Source organism: Oryctolagus cuniculus, chromosome 11, assembly GCF_051225735.1.
Source record: "Oryctolagus cuniculus isolate XC-2025 breed Fujian yellow rabbit chromosome 11, ASM5122573v1, whole genome shotgun sequence".
Lineage (NCBI taxonomy): Eukaryota > Metazoa > Chordata > Mammalia > Lagomorpha > Leporidae > Oryctolagus > Oryctolagus cuniculus.
Window position 1 is genome coordinate 115,320,203 of NC_142877.1, and position 21,283 is coordinate 115,341,485.

Here is a 21,283-nt window from a genome sequence, read left to right on the forward strand (position 1 = left end):
ATGAGTATTTTTTTAAACAACAGCTTTATTTGGTTACAATTGACATGAGAAACTGCACATGTTTCAAGCGTGCATTTGGGGTGTATAAACCAATGGGCTCTCTCCCATCCTCTCCATCCTCCTCTCCCCTCCCCTCTAGCCATCCTCCATGTCTCCCACGCAACGCTTCTTTTGTTTTTGAGAGACAGCGTCACATACATCCATGCACAGCTCGCGCCTTCTGGTTCACCTCCCTAAATGTCTGCAACAACCGGGGCGGGGCTGGGCTGGGCCAAGCTGGGTGCTGAGAATCCCGGCCTCCTGTGCGAGTGGCAGCGACCCTGCGTCTCAGCTCCCAGGGTCCCCACTGGTAGGACACGGAATTGGCAGCAGGGCTAGAACTCAAACCTAGGGTGTTTTTTTTGTTTGTTTGTTTGTTTGTTTAGATTTATTTGACAGAGAGGGAGAGAGAGAGGGAGAGAGAAGCTTCCACCCTCTGGCTCACTCCTCAAACGCCGTAATGGCTGGCACTACGCCAGGATGAAGCAGGAGCTCAGAACTCCATGCAGGTGGCGGGAGCCCAAGCGCTTGGCCCACGCTCTGCTGCCGTCCCCGGCACATGATCAGGGAGCTGAACTGGGCTCCAAGATGGGATGCCGGCATCACAAGCAGCGGTTCAGCCCACTGCGCCACACCGGCTCCTCACATGGACGTACTTTGATGCGGGACGTGGGGTCCCCAACCAGCAGCTTCACCTCTACGCCAAATACCTGTGCCAGCTCCTCGTCCTTAATTTATAGCCAGTTCAGAATGAAGACTACAGGACTCTAACTGAGCCACTTCCAGTTTGCCGTCTGGTTTCCCCTCTTCCACGCAGAGAGCGCTGGTTCTCAGCAACACTGGGAAAGAGAATTGGAGACCGTGCGATCACTCATTTGCTTTGTCCCACATCACAGTAAATGAGGCCGGCGCCGCGGCTCACTAGGCTAATCCTCCGCCTAGCGGCGCCGGCACACCGGGTTCTAGTCCCGGTCGGGGCGCCGGATTCTGTCCCAGTTGCCCCTCTTCCAGGCCAGCTCTCTGCTGTGGCCCGGGAGTGCAGTGGAGGATGGCCCAGGTGCTTGGGCCCTGCACCCCATGGGAGACCAGGAAAAGCACCTGGCTCCTGGCTCCTGCCATCGGATCAGCGCGGTGCGCCGGCCGCAACGCGCCGGCCGCGGCGGCCATTGGAGGGTGAACCAACGGCAAAGGAAGACCTTTCTCTCTGTCTCTTTCACTGTCCACTCTGCCTGTCAAAAAAAAAAAAAATTACTGCAAATGCTTTAAAAATGTTAGTTCCCTTTGACGTTGAACCCCTCTCCCCTTATAAACGGCAATGAATTCTTCCACAAAAATTCTCCTTCTGATAGATTTACGAAGAGCAAGGCCAGTCTTCCCGTCTTAAACTTCCTGCAAGACCTATGGTTATGAGACCTCAGTAATTTCCAGAGAGGCGATCCTGGGCCCCACAGCCGTGTCCCGAGAGAGGAGGTAGCACAGCTCCTCCAAGGCCCGGGAGGCCTTCTTTCTGGGCGAGACTGACGGCAGAGGTAGACAGTAACCAGACGTCACACCTCTCGGTGACTGCAACCATATGGGGTGCGGGAAAGGCTGCTGGAGCATGCAGAGGGGCCCCTGGTGCCCACCTTGCTGGTGGTGTATCAGGGAAGGCTTCCCAGAGGAGGGGACATGGCAAGCGGGGCCCTGGATGAGCAGCAGGAGTTAGTGATGTTGGGAGTTCACAGAGAAGGGGGGAGGGATTTCCAGTACAGAAGCAGTATCAGAAAAAGGGCCCAGAACTAGCAAAGGGCACAGCAGAGCTGCACGAAGAGCTGGCTGTGGCTGGAGTTGTACAGGGAAGGCCGGAAGGTGATGACCTGCGCTGCACGGCGCCTCGGGCCCAGCACGTGCGGCACACGGCCAGCGCTGAGGAAGACAGCACTTTGCATCCTAATAATATCCAACAGTCACGGCTGTGGCGAGGACCCAGTAACATGCGCCGTGCCGAGGACTCTGCACGAGTGCTTATTCAGCCATCACGCCCTGCCTCCTGAGCCCGCCATCCCGTCTTTGTTCTCAAAAACAAACTCCCACAGCCAGCTACGAAGTCCGAAGTCCCCCATCGGTCACGAAGCCGGACGGGGATTCTGGGCCTGACTCTTGTCATGCCGAGGGCGGAGTTCTTTCCCTAGCCGCCCCCCTCCACCTTCTACCTGGGCAATGTTCTCCAAGACGGTCACCCAGAGCGATGCTCAGGGTTCAAGTGAAGGTGTCCGCCTGCGGGAGACCCCAAAGTCCCGAGCGCCTGCTTCGTGCCAAGCAGCCAGCCGGTTCCCCAGCCTGGGCCATGTGGGGATTTGGGTAGAGGGAACCAGCAGATGGGAGCTCTCTGTCTGTCTCTCAAATACAAAAATTCATCACACAAACACGAATACATAAATCCATCAGAAAAACAAAAGGACGACAGTGAGTGCAAGCCTGAGCGAGCGAGGCGCATTAATTCCCGCTCACGTGCTGACTCTGGCCCACGGCGGGAGTGACCTTTAATATTCTGTGTGCATAGCCCGGGATCACCTGAATGTGCCCTGGTTGAGGTGATTTTTTTTGTTGTTGTTGTTTTGCTTTGCTGTTTCTGCTATGGATTAAATCCGACAACACATGTGGGCTTCCCCTTAGGAGTTTCTCCCAGTTTCCGGACACGGAGTCACTCGTGTGAGCTGGCAGGGGAGAGGCTGAGGATGACCGCGTCCTTTTTCTGCACTGCTCTGGGCTTCTTGGTGATCTCCGCCTCTCTGGGAGTGAACACAAGGACACAAACACGATGCATAAACCAGTCTGATCAGGAGAGTGCAGAAGGGACCCCAGGGCCATGCAAACAGCTCAGAAATCAACTGCCCAGAGCGAAGCGTGTCAGGGGCTGGGCCGGGACAGCCGTGCACACTTGCACGTCTGAACACATGCAGGGACTTCCAGAGCCGAGGGACAGGATGCAAAGCTCTGGCATATATGAGAAAAAAATAAAAGGAACAAAGCAGAAAAAATACAAACAAATAGACAGACTTAGTTCCCGGGAAGGCGAAAGTCGTATAAAAACAGGAAAATAGGGGCCTGTGTTGTGGTGTATTGGAAGTGTTGTGGGAGGCCAGCATCTCATATGGGTGCTGGTTCGAGTCCTGGCTGCTCCACTTCTGACCCAGCTCTATGCCAATGGCCTGGGAAAGCAGCGGAAAATGGGCCAAGTCCTTGGGCCCCCTGCACCCACGTGGGAGACCTGGATGAAGCTCCTGGCTCCTGGCTTCGGCCTGGCCCAGCCCCAGCCATTGCCTCCATTTGGGGAGTAAACCTTAAGCTGCCACCTGTGACACCAGCATCCCATATGGGCACTGGTTCAAGTCCTGGCTGCCCTACTTCCCATCCAGCTCCCTGCTAATGCACCTGGGAAAGCAGCAGAAGACAGCCCAAGTAGCTGGGCCCCTGCCACCCACATGGGAGAATGTGGATGAAACTCCGGGCTCCTGGCCTTGGCCTGGCCCAGCGCTGACTGTTGTAACCATTTGGGAAATGAGCCGGCAGATGGAATATCTCTGTTTCTCTTTCTCTCTCTCTGTAACTCTGCCTTTCAAATAAATAAATCTTTTAAAGAAAAAAGGAGAGAAAAATAAACACAGTATACCCCATGGATTAGTTGGCCAGAGTGTTAATGGTATCACAATGCTGATAACAGCCAAAATTACTATATCAATCCATTGCAAGGATGGGAGATGGGACGTGTGTGTGTGTGTGTGTGTGTGTGTGTGTGTGTGTATGAGAGAGAGCAAGAGGGGGAGGGAAAGAGAGAGGAGTGGGAGAGAGAGGGAGAGAGTGAGCCTGGAGAGACAGAGATCCCAGTCCTCATCTGTAATGCCTAACACTGAGAAATCGAGAAGTGGCTAGAAAAGCTTGGTATTCAGACACACAGAGAGCAAATCCTCAAACAGTCATTAACGAAGTGGAGAGTTGTTGCTGGGGTCCAGGGGAGCGCAGTTTTTGGTAACGAGCTTTATAGAACAATTATTTAATAAGCTTTTCTATTACATGTACTCTGCATCAGGCGCTGTTCCAAGGACTTTATGAATATCCAGCCAATGCCATCCTCATAACGCCCTGCACTACACCAACTGTTATCGTCCCGCCGTAGAGATAAGGAACGAGAGACACAGAAGGGAAGAGCTAGAGGCTGCGCAGCAAAGCAGGTCATGGAGATGCTGGGATTAAAGCCCCGGTAGTCTGACCCCAGAGCTGTCTCCATCGACCGCTAAAACACGACATGGATGACGTTAATTAGAGTAAAAACAGAAGGGGCTGTTTGATGCAGTGGTTAAGTACACAGCTCGGGAGGCCTGTGTGCCATATGCCTGGTTTGAGTCCCTGCTCCTCCATTCTTTTTTTTTTTTTTTTTTAAGATTTTATTTATTCATTTGAGTGGCAGAATTACAGACAGAGAGAGGGAGAGACAGAGAGGTCTTCCATCTGCTGGGTCACTCCCCAGATGGCTGCAACAGCCAGGGATGAGCTGATCTAAAGCCAGGAGCCAGGAGCTTCTTCTAGGTCTCCCACACAGGTGCAGGGACCCAAGGACTTGGGCCGTCTTCTACTGCTTTCCCAGGCCATGCAGAGAGCTGGATGGGAAGAGGAGCAGCCGGGACACGAAGCAGTGATCATATGGGATTCCAGCAATGCAAGTGGAGGCTTAGCCTGCTACGCCACAGCGCTGGCCCCCACTCCTCCACTTCCAGTCCAGCTTCCCACTAACGTGCACCCTGGGAGACAGCAGGTGATGGCTCAAGTATTTGAGTCCCTGCCACCCACGTGGGGGACTCGGATGGAGTTCCTGGCTCCTGGATTCAATCTGGCCCATCCCTGGGAAAATGCTGGCACTTGGAGGATGAACCAGCAGATGAAAGATCTCTGTCTCTGTCTACTTTTCAAATAAAATAAAATATTTTAAAAGCCAACCTTCCTGCTGTGGGGCAGGTTTGTGTGTGTGTGTGTGTGTGTGTATGTGTGTATGTTCCAATCCAGCTCTCTGCTGTGGCCTGGGAAAGCAGTGGAGGATGGCCCAAGTGCTTTGGCCCCTGCACCCACGTGGGAGACCTGGAAGAAGCTCCTGGCTCCTGTCTTTGGATTGGCCAAGCACTGGCAATTTGGGGAGTGAACCAGCGGATGGAAGACTTTTCTCTCTGTCTCTTTCTCTCTTTCTCTGTAACTCTACCTCTCAAATAAATAAATGAATAAAATCTTTAAAAAAAAAAAAAAAAAAGAAGAAGTGGAGCATCCTGGACTCCAAGTGGCACCCACACGGGATGCCGGCACTGAGGAGGCGGCTTCACCCGCTACGCCACAGCGCCGGCCCCTGCATCGGGACTTCTAAAAGCGATACCTGACCATGTGATTCCCTGTGTAACATCTTCCAGGGGCTCCTGGTGACTTGGAAAACACAGGGTGGTGTGGCGTGGTGTGGCGTGGCGTGGCGTGGCATGGGAACCCCTCCCAGCTGTGCAGGGAGTGTCTGCAGGCTCACCTCTCCTGGAAGCCCTGGTGCCTGTACCTGACTTCCGGCTGCGCCTCCTCCGGATCTGGCCTGTGGTGACCCCACTCTGCTCCGCCCACTCTTCCTTTGTGGCCCTGCCCCTGCCTAGCAAACCCCGTCTCCCATGTTCTAGGCTCAGGCCCGGGGCGCCACTCTGTTAGGTGTCTCTACAGGGCACCAGGCTTCTGCCTCTCTCTTGCCACTTGGCCACCAGCATCTCCAGGACTGGTGACACTGATGTGACATGCGTGTCTTCCCTCTGCTCCCGTGGACACCAGGGGCTGCATCGCACCCACTGTGATTTTCCCAGTGTCTGCGCCGGGGGACTTTTGAACCCTCTTTAAATCCAGGCCCTCTGTGTAAACCCGCGGATAACCCTTGTGGCGTGCGGTGTGCACTTCCATGTGAGGTCCTGGTGTGGCACGCTCGGCTCAGGGCTGGGCCCAGAGGAGACAGTGGGTATGGAGTCCCGGCTACCATACTGCAGTGTAGTGCTGCTATTTATGTATTTTAAATAAAATAACAAGGGGCAATCAATGCAGGGCCCCGAGCACCTAACTCCCCACTCCTGCCTTCCAGGAACACCTGCTGGGGCGAACAGGGACCCATCCCTCAGCCCTGGGGCAGGACTTCCTGTCCTCACCTGGACTCAGAGAGGTCGCGGACTTGATAGGGGCTCTCCTTCCACGGCAGGGAGTGCATCGGGCTGTCGAAGTGAGCGGGGAGGAGGGTCAGACTCTGTTCTTCTGCCCTTTCTTGCTCTTTCTTTTCCTTCCTGTGGGGAAAACGAGAGACGTCAACAAAAATCTACTCAGAAATTCAGTGCGCTTCCTTCAGAGAGTTTACTGGAATCGCTATTATTATTGTTTTTGTTATTATTACTATATTTTACTTGAAAGGTAGAGAGACAGAGAGAGTGAGAGCGAGAACGAGAGCGAGGAGAGACCTTCCATCTACTGGTTCACTACCTCAAAGCCAGCAACAGGCTGGGCCAGGCCGAAGCCAGGAACTCCATCCAGACCTGCCAGGTTGGTGGTAGGGACCCAGGCCTTGCGCCATCACCGCTGCCTCCCAGGGGGCACAGTGGTGGGAAGCTGCTCTGGAAGCAGAGCCGCTGAGACTTGAACCTGGCTGTCCAGTAAGGAGTCATCTAGTAGCAGTTTAACCACTGCAACCAATGCTCATCCCCTGGAATTTTTAAAAAATTAAAAAAAAATTTTTTGAGAGGTAGATAGAGAAAGTCTCTCCATTGGTGAGCAACGAATAACATCACCGAAGAATTTTTTAAAGTAAAAGAGGGGCCAGAGCTGTGGTGCAGCAGGTACAGCCACTGCCTATGACTCTGGCGCCTCCTACTGGTGCTGGTTCCAGTCCCGGCTGCTCCTCTTCTGATCCAGCTCCCTGCTAATGCACCCAGGAAAGTGGTGAAAGATACTGCAAGTGCTTGGGCCCCTGCACCCGCATAGGAGACTCAGAAGAAGCTCCTGGCTTCGGATTGGTCCAGCTCCAGCCATTGCAGCCATTTGGGGAGTGAACCAGTGGATAGAAGACCTCTCTCTCTCTCTCTCTCTCTCTAACTCTACTTTTCAATTTAATAAATAAATCTTTTAAAAAATAAGGGTTGGAAGATGAAATGTAGACGCTTCTAGAAAGGAGGACAGAATGACACGTCGTGGGGTGCTGAGGCAGGTCCAGGCTCTCAGCCCGGGGCCTCTTCCTGCTCCTGCTCCCTCCACCACGAGTGGACCCTGCCCCAGCTGCAGCTCTGGCCTGTGAGTGGCCAGTGGCCACTCTTACACGCAGGCCATGAGCAACACTCCTCTCCACACAGGCTGGTGTGGACCTCACGGGCTTCCATGCCCGCATTGCCTCCGTCCGCCACAAGTCCACATAGGAGCATGGCCGCAGGGGACGTGTCCCAGGGCCCTGCAGGCGCCCTGGTGGCCCTGAGGCTGGGTCTTGTAGCCGGCGTGCTAGGGGTAGCACCCTGCCGGAGACAGCGCTGTTGTGGCACAGCTGCCAGCTCGGACTGTGTTTTCAGGCTCTGTGCCTCCCACTTTTTTTTTTTTTTTTTTTTTTTTTTTGGACAGGCAGAGTGGACAGTGAGAAAGAGAGACAGAGAGAAAGGTCTTCCTTTGCCATTGGTTTACCCTCCAATGGCCGCCAAGGCCGGCTCACCGCGCTGATCTGAAGGCAGGAGCCAGGTGCTTCTCCTGGTCTCCCATGGGGTGCAGGGCCCAAGCACCTGGGCCATCCTCCACTGCACTCCCGGGCCACAGCAGAGAGCTGGCCTGGAAGAGGGGCAACCGGGACAGAATCCAGCGCCTCGACCGGGAAGAGAACCCAGTGTGCCAGCGCTGCAGGTGGAAGATTAGCCTAGTGAGCTGCGGCGCCGGCCTGCCTCCCACTTTCACGCGTGAATCTTCAGGATGTTATCTGTGAGGCTACGTGGGGAAGGGAACCAGGCTCACAAGCCTGAAGGACTTCCTTGGATATTTTGCACAATACGTTCTTAGGCTTGTGGTCCTTATTCCCAAAGAACACGCTCCGGACCAGAAGAGAAAGCATCGGGTAAGTTTTCAAACATTTTGAGATGACAGTAGAGACCTAGCATACCCAAACTGAGGGAGTGCAGCACCAGCCGGGCTCAGAGGGGCGCTGACAGCTGCGATGCGACATCTGACAAGAAGACCCGAACCATTGCCTGCTCTCTGTGACTGAAGGAGCCAGGAGAGAGGAGCGAGCGGGAGGGAGGAGATGAGGCCAGAGAGAGGAGTGCAGCAGGGACTGGAAAACAGCACTCAGTGAACGAAACAAAAGGTCGGGTTTTGAAACCATCAACCAAATTAACAAATCTTCAGGTCAGCTGACTACCAAAAAGGTGCAAGTTGATTCAGAAATGAAAAATATTTATTACCAAAATTACAGAAATAAAAGGAAAAATTCCAGAAGTAAATGATCAAATATGAGAACAAAAAATTGAAATTCTGCATCGACTTATGACAAGAGCACTGAATCAGAAAGCCTGCTGACAAGGGAAAGCCCAGACTCCAGGGCGCCACTGAACTCTTCCAGATGCAGGAGAATGAACAGGGCGGGCGCCGTGTGCAGCAGGTGAAGCCGCCGCCTGCAGTGCCAGCATCCCATATGGGCGCTGGTTCGAGTCCCGGCTGCTCCACTTCCAACCCAGCTCTCTGCTATGGCCTGGGAAAGCAGCGGAGGATGGCCCAAGTCCTTGGGCCCCTGCACCCGTGTGGGAGACCCGGAAGAAGCTCCTGGCTCCTGGCTTCAGATCAGCTCAGCTCCGGCCTTTGTAGTCATCTAGGGAGTGAACCATCGGATGGAAGACTTCTCTCTGTCTCTCTCTGCCTCTGTAACTCTGCCTTTCAAATAAATAAATAAATCTTTTTAAAAAATATGTATTGTTTAAAACAACAAGAAGAGGAAACACCAATTGTTCTCAAACTCTTCTAAGAATCAGAATAGGCAGGAGACCTCCTGACTCACTGGACGTGGCTGGCACTGCTCTAGGACCTCATAGCAAGGAAACAAAAGGGAGGAAATTAGCAGAGAAATGCTAAGGGGAGTGTCTCACAATTAAATGCACAGCTCCCTAAGCTGAGAGGGCCCCCAACACCAGTAGAACATAGCAGTAAATCACACCTCAGGAAACCAGGAAGACAGACCATGTTTCTGTGTCACTGTTCAGTGACGTACAAAGCCACAGGAATCAGCATGGCATGAGGTTTCTCAGCAGCAAAAGGAGAACACAGGAAAAAATTTGGAAAGTCCTGTGGCAAACTGGATTCTTAGAATTTTATTCCCTCTGAAACATCTCTCATATACTACTCAAGAAAAAAGGCATTTTAGGCATGCAAAGACACACGTTTCCCACAAACCTTTTCTTTGGGACCTACTACAGGATGTGCTCCAGCAAGGTGAGGGAGTAAAACAAGAGGAAGACATGTGGCCTGGGGCTCCAACCAGACAAAGCTGCCAAAGGGAAGACCAGGTGATGGACACGTGACCTGGGACTCCAACCAGACAAAGCTGCTGAAGGGAAGACCAGGTGATGGACACGTGACCTGGGACTCCAACCAGACAAAGCTGCTGAAGGGAAGACCAGGTGATGAACACGTGACCTGGGGACTCCAACCAGACAAAGCTGCCGAAGGGAAGACCAGGTGATGGACACGTGACCTGGGACTCCAACCAGACAAAGATGCTGAAGGGAAGACCAGGTGATGGACACGTGACCTGGGACTCCAACCAGACAAAGCTGCTGAAGGGAAGACCAGGTGATGGACAGTGACCTGGGACTCCAACCAGACAAAGATGCCAAAGGGAAGACCAGGTGATGGACACGTGACCTGGGGCTCCAACCAGACAAAGATGCCAAAGGGAAGACCAGGTGATGGACACGTGACCTGGGGGCTCCAACCAGACAAAGATGCCAAAGGGAAGACCAGGTGATGGACACGTGACCTGGGGCTCCAACCAGACAAAGATGCCAAAGGGAAGACCAGGTGATGGACACGTGACCTGGGGGCTCCAACCAGACAAAGCTGCCAAAGAGAAGACCCAGGAGATGGTGAACAAAGTCCCAAGGTGGGAGCTGGAAGCCAACCTACAGCACAGCAGCCCAGACTGGACGAGGTGAAGGCCTGAGCGGGAGAACCTCATGATGGGGAAGAAAAGAAAAAGAGGGCAGAGGGCGTGTGTTCTCCCTCGTGGTGAAGACGCCAGTTCAGACGCCTGCATCCCATACTGGAGCACTTGGGGTCAGAGTACGTGTGTTCACTACCTGGCTTCAACTCCGTGTCCCGATAACGCAGAGAGAGAGGAGTGATGCCTCAAGTAACTGGGTTCCCGCCACATACACAGAAGATCCACACAGAGATCCCAGCTCCCGCCACGTACACGGGAGATCCACAGAGATCCCAGCTCCTGCCACATACATGGGAGATCCAGAGATCCCAGCTCCCTCCACGTACATGGGAGATCCACAGAGATCCCAGCTCTCACCACGTACACGGGAGATCCACAGAGATCCCAGCTCCCGCCACATACACGGGAGATCCAGAGATCCCAGCTCCCACCCCATACACGGGAGATCCACAGAGGTCCCAGCTCCCGCCACATACACGGGAGATCCACACAGAGATCCCAGCTCCCGTCACGTACACAGGAGATCCACAGAGGTCCCAGCTCCCGCCACGTACACGGGAGATCCACAGAGGTCCCAGCTCCCGCCACATACACGGGAGATCCACACAGAGATCCCAGCTCCCGTCACGTACACAGGAGATCCACAGAGGTCCCAGCTCCCGCCACGTACACGGGAGATCCACAGAGGTCCCAGCTCCCGCCACGTACACGGGAGATCCACAGAGGTCCCTGCTCCCGCCACGTACACGGGAGATCCACAGAGATCCCTGCTCCCGCCACGTACACGGGAGATCCACAGAGATCCCTGCTCCCGCCACGTACACGGGAGATCCACAGAGATCCCTGCTCCCGCCACGTACACGGGAGATCCACAGAGATCCCTGCTCCCGCCACGTACACAGGAGATCCACAGAGGTCCCAGCTCCCGCCACGTACACGGGAGATCCACACAGAGGTCCCAGCTCCTGCCACATACATGGGAGATCCACAGAGGTCCCAGCTCCTGGCTTCAACCTGGCCCTGTCCTGGCCACAGAGCATTTGGAGAACCATTCACCAGATGCACGCTCTTTCTGTCTCTCAAATAAATAAATAAATAAGAGGAAGGAGTTAATAGACTATCTGATATACTATAATACATGATACACTTGAGTATACGGAAGATAACGCTGCATAGTTTTTGATAGTTCTCAGCAACCTGGGAAAATAATTATCAATAGATGATCTCAAAAATCAAAAAAAAAAATCAAGAAGTACTAGGTGAGCACATTATGTAGAACAACAGAGTGAAGTTTCCAGGAAAACGGCTCAAAGAGTCGAAGTTGAACTTCTGCGGCAGTCCGGGGGGCTGCTGTGTGGCCTGGGGCTGACTCTGACCCGCAGACGCTACGTGTATTCATCTGACGAAAATGCAGGTCTGCCGCTGCTCCTGCTGAAGCCCCGGATGGCTGCCCACGGGCGGCAGGGGGTGAGCAGGCCAGGCCCCTGCTGCCCCTGCCCTCCCGCGGACTCGCGGACTTTCCCCGCCTGGCCGGGCCCAGCAGGGGTGGAGCGTCCCGTCCTGCCTTCTGCCTGGAACGCCCGCCCTCCTCGCCCCTCCCAGAGAAGTGAGGCCTCCCCGCCCTGTTCCCTTCCCAGGTCCCCTCAGGACTCAGGCACCCTGGCCGCAGGTACCTGCGTGTGCGACCCTCCCTCCCCTAGCCCACAGCCACGAGGGCAAGGTCCACGAAGAGCTGGGCTTCTCTGCCCCTCTGTTTTCTGTTTAGTGAGGGGGGGGTGCTGATATCTAACAGTGTCTGCATGAACTACGCATAAATAAAGTGGGCGTGTATTCTCTGGGGCTTCCCGCCCATCCTAGCCCATGTCAGCGGCTGTGCCCTGTGTCCTCTGGCCATTCACCGCACCGCCCCCTCCCCAGTGCAGAGTTGGTCCAGACAGGCGATGACCCAAGCGAGCCATCAGAGGCTTTAACGAGTCTTGGTTTACGAAGAGGAGAGAGGATGTCTGGCTTCCTTTTGTGTTTGGCACTGTGAGGATAGAGACCTGGGGCTGCCCAGGGCCCTCAGATCAAATAAACCTGGAACTGTGGACCGGAGCCCCTAGATTCTCCATCGGCTTCAGAGGCTTGATGTGGCTTCCGGCCTCTGGGATGAAGAGGGCTGTGAGCTACACAGACCCTCCAGGACGGGGCCCCAGGGGGCTGTGAGCCAGGCGGGCTGTCCAGGACGGGGCCCCAAGGGGCTGTGAGCTAGGCAGGCTGTCCAGGACGGGGCCCCAAGGGGCTGTGAGCTAGGCGGGCTGTCCAGGACGGGGCCCCAAGGGGCCGTGAGCCAGGCGGGCTGTCCAGGACGGGGCCCCAAGGGGCCGTGAGCCAGGCGGGCTGTCCAGGACGGGGCCCCAAGGGGCCGTGAGCCAGGCGGGCCGTCCAGCAATGACCACACCAGCAGCTCTGACCACCATGAAAGAGGTCGAGTGAGGCAGACGAGAACCCAGGGACCTGTCGTGACCCGGTGCCCAGGTTCTCCGACTTCCTGCGCGGCCCACACTTCCGCTCCTCCCGTGGATTCCGTGCGAACAAACCTTAAGAGAAAGGCAGTTTCCGCGTGGTGACTTCCCCCAGGCTTCTTCTCAGGTTGTTCCTCGCTGAAGGACGAGGGCGGGAGGAACCTCTGGCTCGCTTTCTTTTTCTCGGCTGCTCTCTTATTGATGTTCTTCACCTCCCTGGAGAGACCGGGCAGACACGTACGGGAAGGTCAGTCACTCCGACCCCGGGAAGCACTGCCGGCTCCATACACAGACGGCCAACCCGCGCGGGCTCAGGAATTAGCCGAGCACACGGCAGAGGCCACGGTGACCCCTAGGGCTAGGAAGCGGCCCCTGCACTCCAGAGGCCAAGGCTCAGATTAGGGAGCCCGGGGAGGAGATCCACGCGCACTCGGAGAGGAGGCGGGCTGCACGCTGTGCCCGCGGACGCATCTCAACACCGTGATGCCAGAACCTGCGCCATGACGAGGCGGGAGTGCCCACAGGCCCAGTGCTCAACAGAGTGCCTGGTACACAGGAAGCGCTCAAAAACCATCAGTGGCTGCTATGGCCGTAGGAGGAGGTGTCCAGTCAGCGCGTCCATGGGACGCGCAGCACTCAGCAGGCGCACCAAGCTGGGAACGCACAGCACCCAGCAGGCGCACCAAGCCGGGGACGCGCAGCACCCAGCAGGAGCGCCAAGCCGGGGACGCGCAGCACCCAGCAGGAGCGCCGAGCTGGGGACGCGCAGCGCCCGGTAGGAGCGCCGAGCCAGGACCGTGCAGCGCCTGGCAGGAGCGCCGAGCTGGGTGCTGCGTCTGTTGGCCTTTCAGACACGAAGAGACGCTTCCTCAACCTAGCACCAGCTTAGGGCTATTCAAAGTGGACAAAACAGCGACAAAACATTCCAGTGAAGGAAGATGTCATCATAGGCTTGTCTGCCACTATAAGACAGATGTGAAAAGAACGCCGTGGGAGGCAGGTGCTGCAGTGCAGTGGGCTAAGCCTCCGCCTGCAGCGCCGGCATCCCCTGGGGGCGCTGGTTCGAGTCCCTGATGCTCCACTTCTGATGCGGCTCTCTGCTATGGCCTGGGAAAGCCACGGAAAATGGTCCACGTGCTCGGGCCCCTGCAACCGTGTGGGAGACCTGGAAGAAGCTCCTGGCTCCTGGCTTTGGATTGGCGCAGCTCTGGCCGTTTTGCAGCCATCTGGGGAGTGAACCAGCAGATGGAAGACCTCTCTCTCTGGGTCTACCTCTCTCTGAAACCCTGCCTTTCAAATAAATAAAATAAATCTTAAAAAAAATGCTCGAGCAAGGGCTGGCCCCTCAGGTCCCGTCAGCACCTCAGGAGGTTCTCTCGCAGCGCCTTCAGGTAGCTATCGAAATAGCTCCACTCGCTGCGGTAGAGCCGGTTCAGCTGGCGCATGTTGTCCTTCCGCTTCTGCATGCTGTTCAGGGTCAGGCTGATGAGCTCGGCGTAGGTCAGGGTGGACCCAGTGGCTCTGGCTGTCAAGGAAGAGCCCAGACTGCACCGTGCGGACTGCATTATTAGTGGCCTGAGCCTACTGCCTGGGCAGGAAGGAGCTGGGATGGCAGAGAAGGGGACATGCCCTCAGTGTCTGGACAGGGTGCGGGGGATCTGAGCAGGAAATGACCCTCCAGCTCTTAACCGCGGCCAGCGGCCTGCCGGTTCTCCACCGTGGAAGTGCAGTGCTTCTCCGGCCCTGCTGTGGGAAAGGAGGCCCGGGAGGGGCTTCTTCAGCCGCCACCTGGAAGTCTGTGGCCCTGGGGGGGACAGGAGACGGTTCCAAGGTTCCTTCCCTCTTGGGCCCAGTGCCTCCTCCTCCGCCTCAAGGCTGCACGTTGAAGTCTCTCTGCGCCGCCCTCCCCGCTCCTTCTGACTGCACAGGACCTCGGCTACACTCACCACCACCTGCGGGACCGCAGCCAAGACCAAAGGTGTCCTCCACGCCTCTCCCCTCCCACAGCAGGGAGAGTCCCGCCCACGTCAGGGCTGCACACCACTGGACCACAGCGCCCCTGGTTAGGGGTGAGCAGGTTAAGGCACTGAGTGTGAGGCGAAGCTGCGCACGCTCAGCTCCCAAGCTGTGTGTCCCCCACGCAGTTCTTTCCACCGCACCACCCTGCGGCTAGGGCACAGCAAGGCGACGTGCGGGAAAGCCCCTCTACGCCAGGCAGCAGGCTGAACTCTGAGTCGTTATCATTCGCATCTTACAGAAAAGGGCGTGTGTGCACTTGGAGATGTGAGGTTCCGCCCTGGGCGGTCACCAGTGCCGAGGAGGAGCTCGGCGCAGCGGTGGAGCGCGGCGGCACCCGCCTCCCCCTGCGGGCCGGCCCTCGGCAGGTACTTCTCCTGTTTTATAGATGACAGACACGGGTGCGACTCATCTAAACTCAGGCCCGTCTGCTTGGGCCAGCACACCAATCTGATGCCGCAGAGTGCAGGTTTTCCCGCCTGGGGGAACGCTGTTAGGGCTCAGGACACCAACGCACGCCACACTCGCTGCCGGAGCTGTGGGCTTTTTACCAAACCTTTACAATCAGTGGCACTGGGGCCAGAAGTGTGCTGGTGGGCCTCTGTGTGTGTGTGTGTGTGGGGGTGCTAGAAACACACACGTGGACACCAAAGCTCCCATCAGTACACACTCTGGGATTGGTGAGCATGTGGGAAGCTTGGTTTTGTTTCACAGGAAGTCAGAATCCCTGGTTAGCCCATTCATACTGGAAAATGCACAAAGGGGCATTCTGCTCGCCCAGCGTCTCCCAGCCGGTTCATGCGGCCGGCTCTGGATTTGGGAGCAGGATGAGCAGGACTCTGACATGAGGCCCACAGCAGCGGCCTCCCACAGCGAGCACCCACTCGGTGCCAGGCGCCGTGCTAAAGCCTGGAGCCCTCTCCCCTAGCCTGGCCTCCGGGCTAAGGACACGGCGGCCTGGAGCGACCCAAGGATATGGGAGCAGCGTGGTCCTCTCCCTCCTGACCACCAGCACGTCCATGCCATGCTGCGGCAGCGTGCAGTAGGTCTGCAGGAAGTGCACAACCAGGGGGCTCTTCCCGTACGTGTTGAAGAGGTTCCACGTGAGAGGCGGGCTTCTGCAAGCAGGGTGAGACTGGGGAGGGAACAAAGCAAAGCGTAAGGACACGGCCCCTTTCACGGCACTTACCAGGAAGCAAAGGCGCTGCTGCTGGCAATGCTGACAGCCGCAGCAGAGCGCTGGATCGAGTCCTGCCTGCTCCGCTTCCAACTCAGCTCCCTGCCGATGTGCCTGGGAAGACAGCAGAGGACGGCCCTAGTGCGTGGGCCCCTCTGAGCCACGCAGGAGACCTGGATGGAGTTCCTGGCTCTTGGCTTCCACCTAGCACAGCCCTGGCCATTGCAACCATCTGGGGAGTAAGCCAGGGGATGAAAGGTCTCTCTCATCTCTCTCTCTCTAAAGATTTATTTATTTATTTATTTGAAAAGCAGTTAGAGAGAGAGAGAGAAGGAGAGACAGAGAGAGAGGTCTTCCATCTGGTGGTTCACTCCCCAAATGGCCTCAACAGCCAGAGCTGGGCTGATCTGAAGCCAGGAGCCAGGAACTTCTTCCTGGTCTCCCATGTGGGTGCAGGGGCCCAAGCACTTGGGCCATCTTCCAGCTTTCCCAAGCGCATTAGCAGGGAGCTGGATCAGAACTGGAGCAGCCAGGACTCGAACCAGCACCCATATGGAATGTCGGCACCATAGGTGGCAGCTTTACCCGCTAAGCCACAGTGCCCCCCCCACTTTAAATAAATCTTTAATTTTGGGGGAAAGTTTTTTTTATTTATTTGAAGGGCAGAGTGACAGAGGAGGAGGGAGGGAGGAGAGAGAGAGAGAGAGAGAGCAAGCGAGCGAGAGATTGATATTCCAGATGCTGATTCACTCCCCAAATAGCCACAATGGCCGGGGTGGGTCCAGGCCAAAGCCAGGAGCCAGAAACCCCATCTGGGTCTCCCACGTGGGAGGCAGGGGCCCAGGCACTTGGGCCGTCATCTGCTGTCTTCCCAGTCGCGTTAGGAGGGACCTAGATGGGGAGCGGAGCAGCCTGCACTCAGACTGCTCCACCCAGGATGCCAGCAGTGCTTGCAGCGACTTTGACCTGCTGAGCCGCGGTGCAGGCCTCCACATGGCAATTCTGTACAAAAGAGAAGAAACGAGACGTAAAGGCGCTCGCGTCGCTGCCGCAGGAGCGCCAGTCCTAGGAGCCTCCGAGGGAGCTGCCACAGTCCCAGAGGTGCAGGTCCTAGGCGGGCGCCGCAGACACTCACTGCCCAGGACCTGGCGGACCTGAATGTGCACTGCGAAGGCGCTGATATCTTTACCCAAAGGCACAGGTGTCACTGCCAACATGACAGGAAGCATTCCTAACAGTCAACCTTTAAAAACCGGCGTGCAGAACTAGGTAGATCATTTTACACATGAAGGTCCTTCAAAAAGTTCTCGGAAAATGTAATTAAGGGGCCGGCAGGGTGGCCCAGCAGGGTAAGCCACTGCTTGCAACACCAGCGCCAATGCATCTGGGAGCGCAGTGAAAGACGGCCCAGGAATTTGGGCTCCTGCCACCCTGCAGAGACCTGGATGGCGCAGTGGGCGCCTGGCTTCAGTCTGTCCAGCCCTGGCTGTTGCGGGCATTTGGGGAGTGAATCAGCAGATGTAAAATCTCCCTCTCCCCCTCCTCCTTTCACATAAGTAATTAAGTGTTTTGTTTTGTTTTTATTTGACAGGTAGCGTTACAGACAGGGAGAGAGACAGAGAGAAAGGTCTTCCTTCCATTGGTTCACCCCCCAAATGGCCGCTACGGCCGGCGCTGTGCCAATCCGAAGCCAGGAGCCAGGTGCTTCCTCCTGGTCTCCCATGGGGTGCAGGGCCCAAGCACTTGGGCCATCCTCCACTGCCTTCCCGGGCCACAGCAGAGAGCTGGCCTGGAAGAGGAGCAACCGGGACTAGAACCTTGCGCTTGTATGGGATGCCGGTGCCGCAGGCAGAGGATTAACCAAGTGAGCCACGGTGCCGGCGCCAGTAAATGTTTTTTAAAAATCTTTTAAAAAGCACTTTTTGAAGAAAAATGTTTATTTTGGTGCAAAAACTTTTTAAATCCACATATAGTTTTTTTCATGTGTTTTCCAGGAATTAAAAAAATACTGCTATTTTGAATACAAACAATTCTATGAAATGTCACTTCTTACAAAGATGAATGAGGGACGAAGGACATTTATAAAATTGTTAAAGGGGCTGGCACTGTGGCACCGGGGGTTATGCCGCTGCTCACAACGCTGGCATCCCACACTGTGCCAGTTAAGGGACCTGGCTGCTTTACTTCCTGCTAACGCCCCTGGGAAGGCAGCAGAAAATGGCTTGGATCCTGCTACCCATGTGGGAGACCCGGATGGAGGTGGAATTCCTGGCTCCTGGCTTTCCCCTAGCACAGCTCTGGCTGTTGTGGCCATTTGGGGGGTGAACCAGTGGATGAAGGATCTCTCTCTGTCACGCTGCCTTTCAAATATATACTTTTTTTTTTTACATGGTAACAATATATTCAGGGCTGGTGTTGCGGCTCACTAGGCTAATCTTCCGTCTGTGGTGCCGGCACACCAGGTTCTAGTCCCGGTTGGGGTGCTGGATTCTGTCCCGGTTGCCCCTCTTCTAGTCCAGCTCTCTGCTGTGGCCCAGGAGGGCAGTGGAGGATGGCCCAAGTGCTTGGTTCCCTGCACCCACATAGGAGACCCAGAAGACACTCCTGGCTCCTGGCTTCAGATTGACGCAGCTCTGGCCATTGCAGCCAACTGGGGAGTGAACCAGCGATGGAAGACCTCTCTCTCTCTCTCTCTGCCTCTCCTTCTCTCTGTGTGTAACTCTGACTTTCAAATAAATAAATCTTTTTTTAAAAAAAAAGTCAAAAGATTAAGTAGCAGGACTGGCTCTGTGGCACAGTGGGTAAAGCCGCCACTTGCAGTGCCGGCATCCCACGCGGGAGCTGGTTCGAGTCCTGGCTGTTCCACTTCCAATCCAGCTCCCTGCTGTGGCCTGGGACAGCAGTGGAAGACGGCCCCAGTGCTTGGGCCCCTGCACCCACGTGGGAGACCCAGAAGCGGCTCCTGGCTCCTGGCTTCGGATTGGCCCAACTCCAGCTGCTGCGGCCATTTGGGGAGTGAACCAGCGGATAAAAGATCTCTCTCTTTCTCTCTCTCTGCCTCTCAGTAACTGTCTTTCTAATAAATAAATAAATAAATAAATATTTAAAAAAAGATTAGATAGGAGGCATTTTTGCCAAAATATGACCAAAAAAATGGAGCTTCTGTAAACGAATGGCGAGATCAGTGAGAGACTACTAACTCTAGACGGGGAGATATTTCCACTGCTGAGAACAGGGGAGAAACAGAAAGGCACGGAGCAGCGCTCATCGCTCATCGGGGCCCGAAGGCGCGGGGCTTGTGAACGCGGAGAGAGTTTTAGCGGCCCCGAGCATTAAAGCGCTCACAGGGGCAGGCGCAGGCACCGTCCACCCAGCCCTGGGGGCCGCGCCCGCTCCCCGGCATGAACCCCGTCCTTCATCTCCCTTCCTCTGTGTTACATGTTTCTCGTTTCCTAAGATCAAGAAAACGAAATGACTTGCTCAGGCGACACAGCCGGACGGTGGCAGCACTGGGCTGTGTAGGCGTGTCCGTCTGTCCATCTCTTCCCCCAAGCCTGGCTATTTCTCCAAAGTTTCAGTGCCAAGTGCTGAGGGCAACCAGGCGACGGTTACAAATACGCAGACAGGTCAAAGGTCCGGGAAATCTACAACCTCACTCTTAGTGCCCGCGCTCGGCCCGGCTCCCTGGCCAGCGGGGGCTTTGGGGAGGTCTGCAAACCTCTCACCCTGCTCACAGCCCTCAAGGCCTTTCCCCACCGCTCAGGACTGAAGATGCCACCGGTACAAACCACCACGGCCGCATGGCGGGAGGTGGGGGGAGCAGACAGGTTCCCCAGGGCCAGCCGTGGCTGGGCACTGGGGTTCAGGGCTCAGGCTCAGAAAGGCTCAGATGCGCGTGCCGGTCTCTGTCCATCACGTACTGGCTGTGTGACCCTCAGCACCACTTCCCTCGAGGAGGAACGGAGGACAGCGAGAGGCACTGCCTCAGCGACGGTGACAGTGAAGTAAAGCAGAGCTGCGCCCCGGGCTCTGGCACCTGGTGCGGAGCAAGGCTACCGTCGTGCCTCGGGAACCTGGTGGCACCACCTCGCCCCACTTAACAGAGGAGGAAAGTGAGGCCCAGTGCGCTCTTCGTCACACGCAGGCTCCTGAGTTCCAGGCAGGCGACTTAAATCCTGGGGAAATGCACATAGCGCTTTGTCCGCGTGCCTGCCTCCTGCAGGAGTTACCACAGGCAGCCTCCTGTGCCACCTGAGTGGGGAACAGCCCGTTCTCACCCTGACGCCCGTGCACAGCGCGAGCCTCCCGCCTCGTCTCCAACCCCTCCTGACTCCCCTCTGCTTCCACATCTCCAAGCAGGTTTATTTTTTACATTTATTTCTAAAGATTTATTTTATCTATTTGAAAGGTAAAGTCAGTGAGAGAGAGAGAGAGAGAGAGAGAGAGAGAGAGAGAGGTCTTCCATCCACTGGTTCACTCCCCAAACAGCCACAACAGCTGGGGCTGGGCCAGGCCAAAGCTGGGAACCAGGAGCCCCTTCCAGGTCTCCCATGTGGGTGGCAGGGACCAAGCACTTGGGCCATCCTCTGCTGCCTTCCCAGGTGCATCAGCAGGGAGCTGGATTGGAAGTGGCGCAGCCGGGACCTGAACCGGTGCCCATACGGGCTGCCGGCACTGCAGGCGGCAGCTGCAGCCCCTCCGCCACAGCGCCGGCCCCTGCTCACCTGTTTAGAAAGCGCGTTCTCGTATTCTCGTGCTTCTGTTACCTTCTTGACTTGCGGTGAGGCTTTCCTTGATTGCAAGATGTGAGGACGATGCTCTGTCAATGTGATAGTAGCAATAATAACAATAATACGATAACAACAATACATCCCACTGGAGCTTCCCACCTGCGTGAGCAGACCTCCACTTCCTGCCAGAGGGAAAAGGCCCGGATGCACTGAGGCCCTGGCTCACGCTGGAGGAGGTAGCTCTGGGGAATTCACACAGTTTCTCCTGCACTTTAGCCGCATTCACACCTGCAGGCCATGGCTCTCTTCAGGCTCATTCGTCTGCCCACCCCTTGTCCGTCATCCACCCGGCAAATACGTGCTGGGCATCTCTGGGCGTCAGCCCGGGGTGGGTGCAGAAACACTCTCTTCAAGGGACCCACAGTGTAGTGAGGCAGAAACGGCACGGGTGCGACATGCATGCTACAGCGTGGATATCTGTGTGCGTTCCCCAAAAGTCCACGTAGAAGCCTGGTCCCCAGGGTGGCAGGACTGTCACATGGCGGCACCTGGAGGGAGGGCCCTACGGAGTGGGGGACGCCCCTGGAGGAAGTTCTCACTT

At 56.1% G+C, this 21,283-nt stretch overlaps 1 protein-coding gene across 2 annotated transcripts in view; it reads right to left on the minus strand.

The window, feature by feature from the left end:
• Nucleotides 1-957: 957 nt before the first annotated feature.
• FAM227A (family with sequence similarity 227 member A) overlaps nt 958-21,283 on the minus strand; it is a 48,425-nt gene continuing 28,099 nt past the window's right edge. Inside the window, exons 11-16 of one of the 2 annotated variants that reach the window (XM_089307643.1) lie at nt 20,677-20,771; nt 15,753-15,910; nt 14,122-14,274; nt 12,835-12,975; nt 6,231-6,362; nt 958-2,810 (exon numbers count right to left, since the gene is read on the minus strand). In XM_089307643.1, coding sequence (XP_089163769.1) covers nt 2,723-2,810; nt 6,231-6,362; nt 12,835-12,975; nt 14,122-14,274; nt 15,753-15,910; nt 20,677-20,771 — 767 coding nt within the window. In that variant the 3' untranslated portion in view covers nt 958-2,722. Of the gene's footprint in view, nt 2,811-6,230; nt 6,363-12,834; nt 12,976-14,121; nt 14,275-15,752; nt 15,911-16,648; nt 16,955-20,676; nt 20,772-21,283 lie in introns of those variants that run through there. The other variant, XM_089307644.1, reaches the window with a different exon arrangement.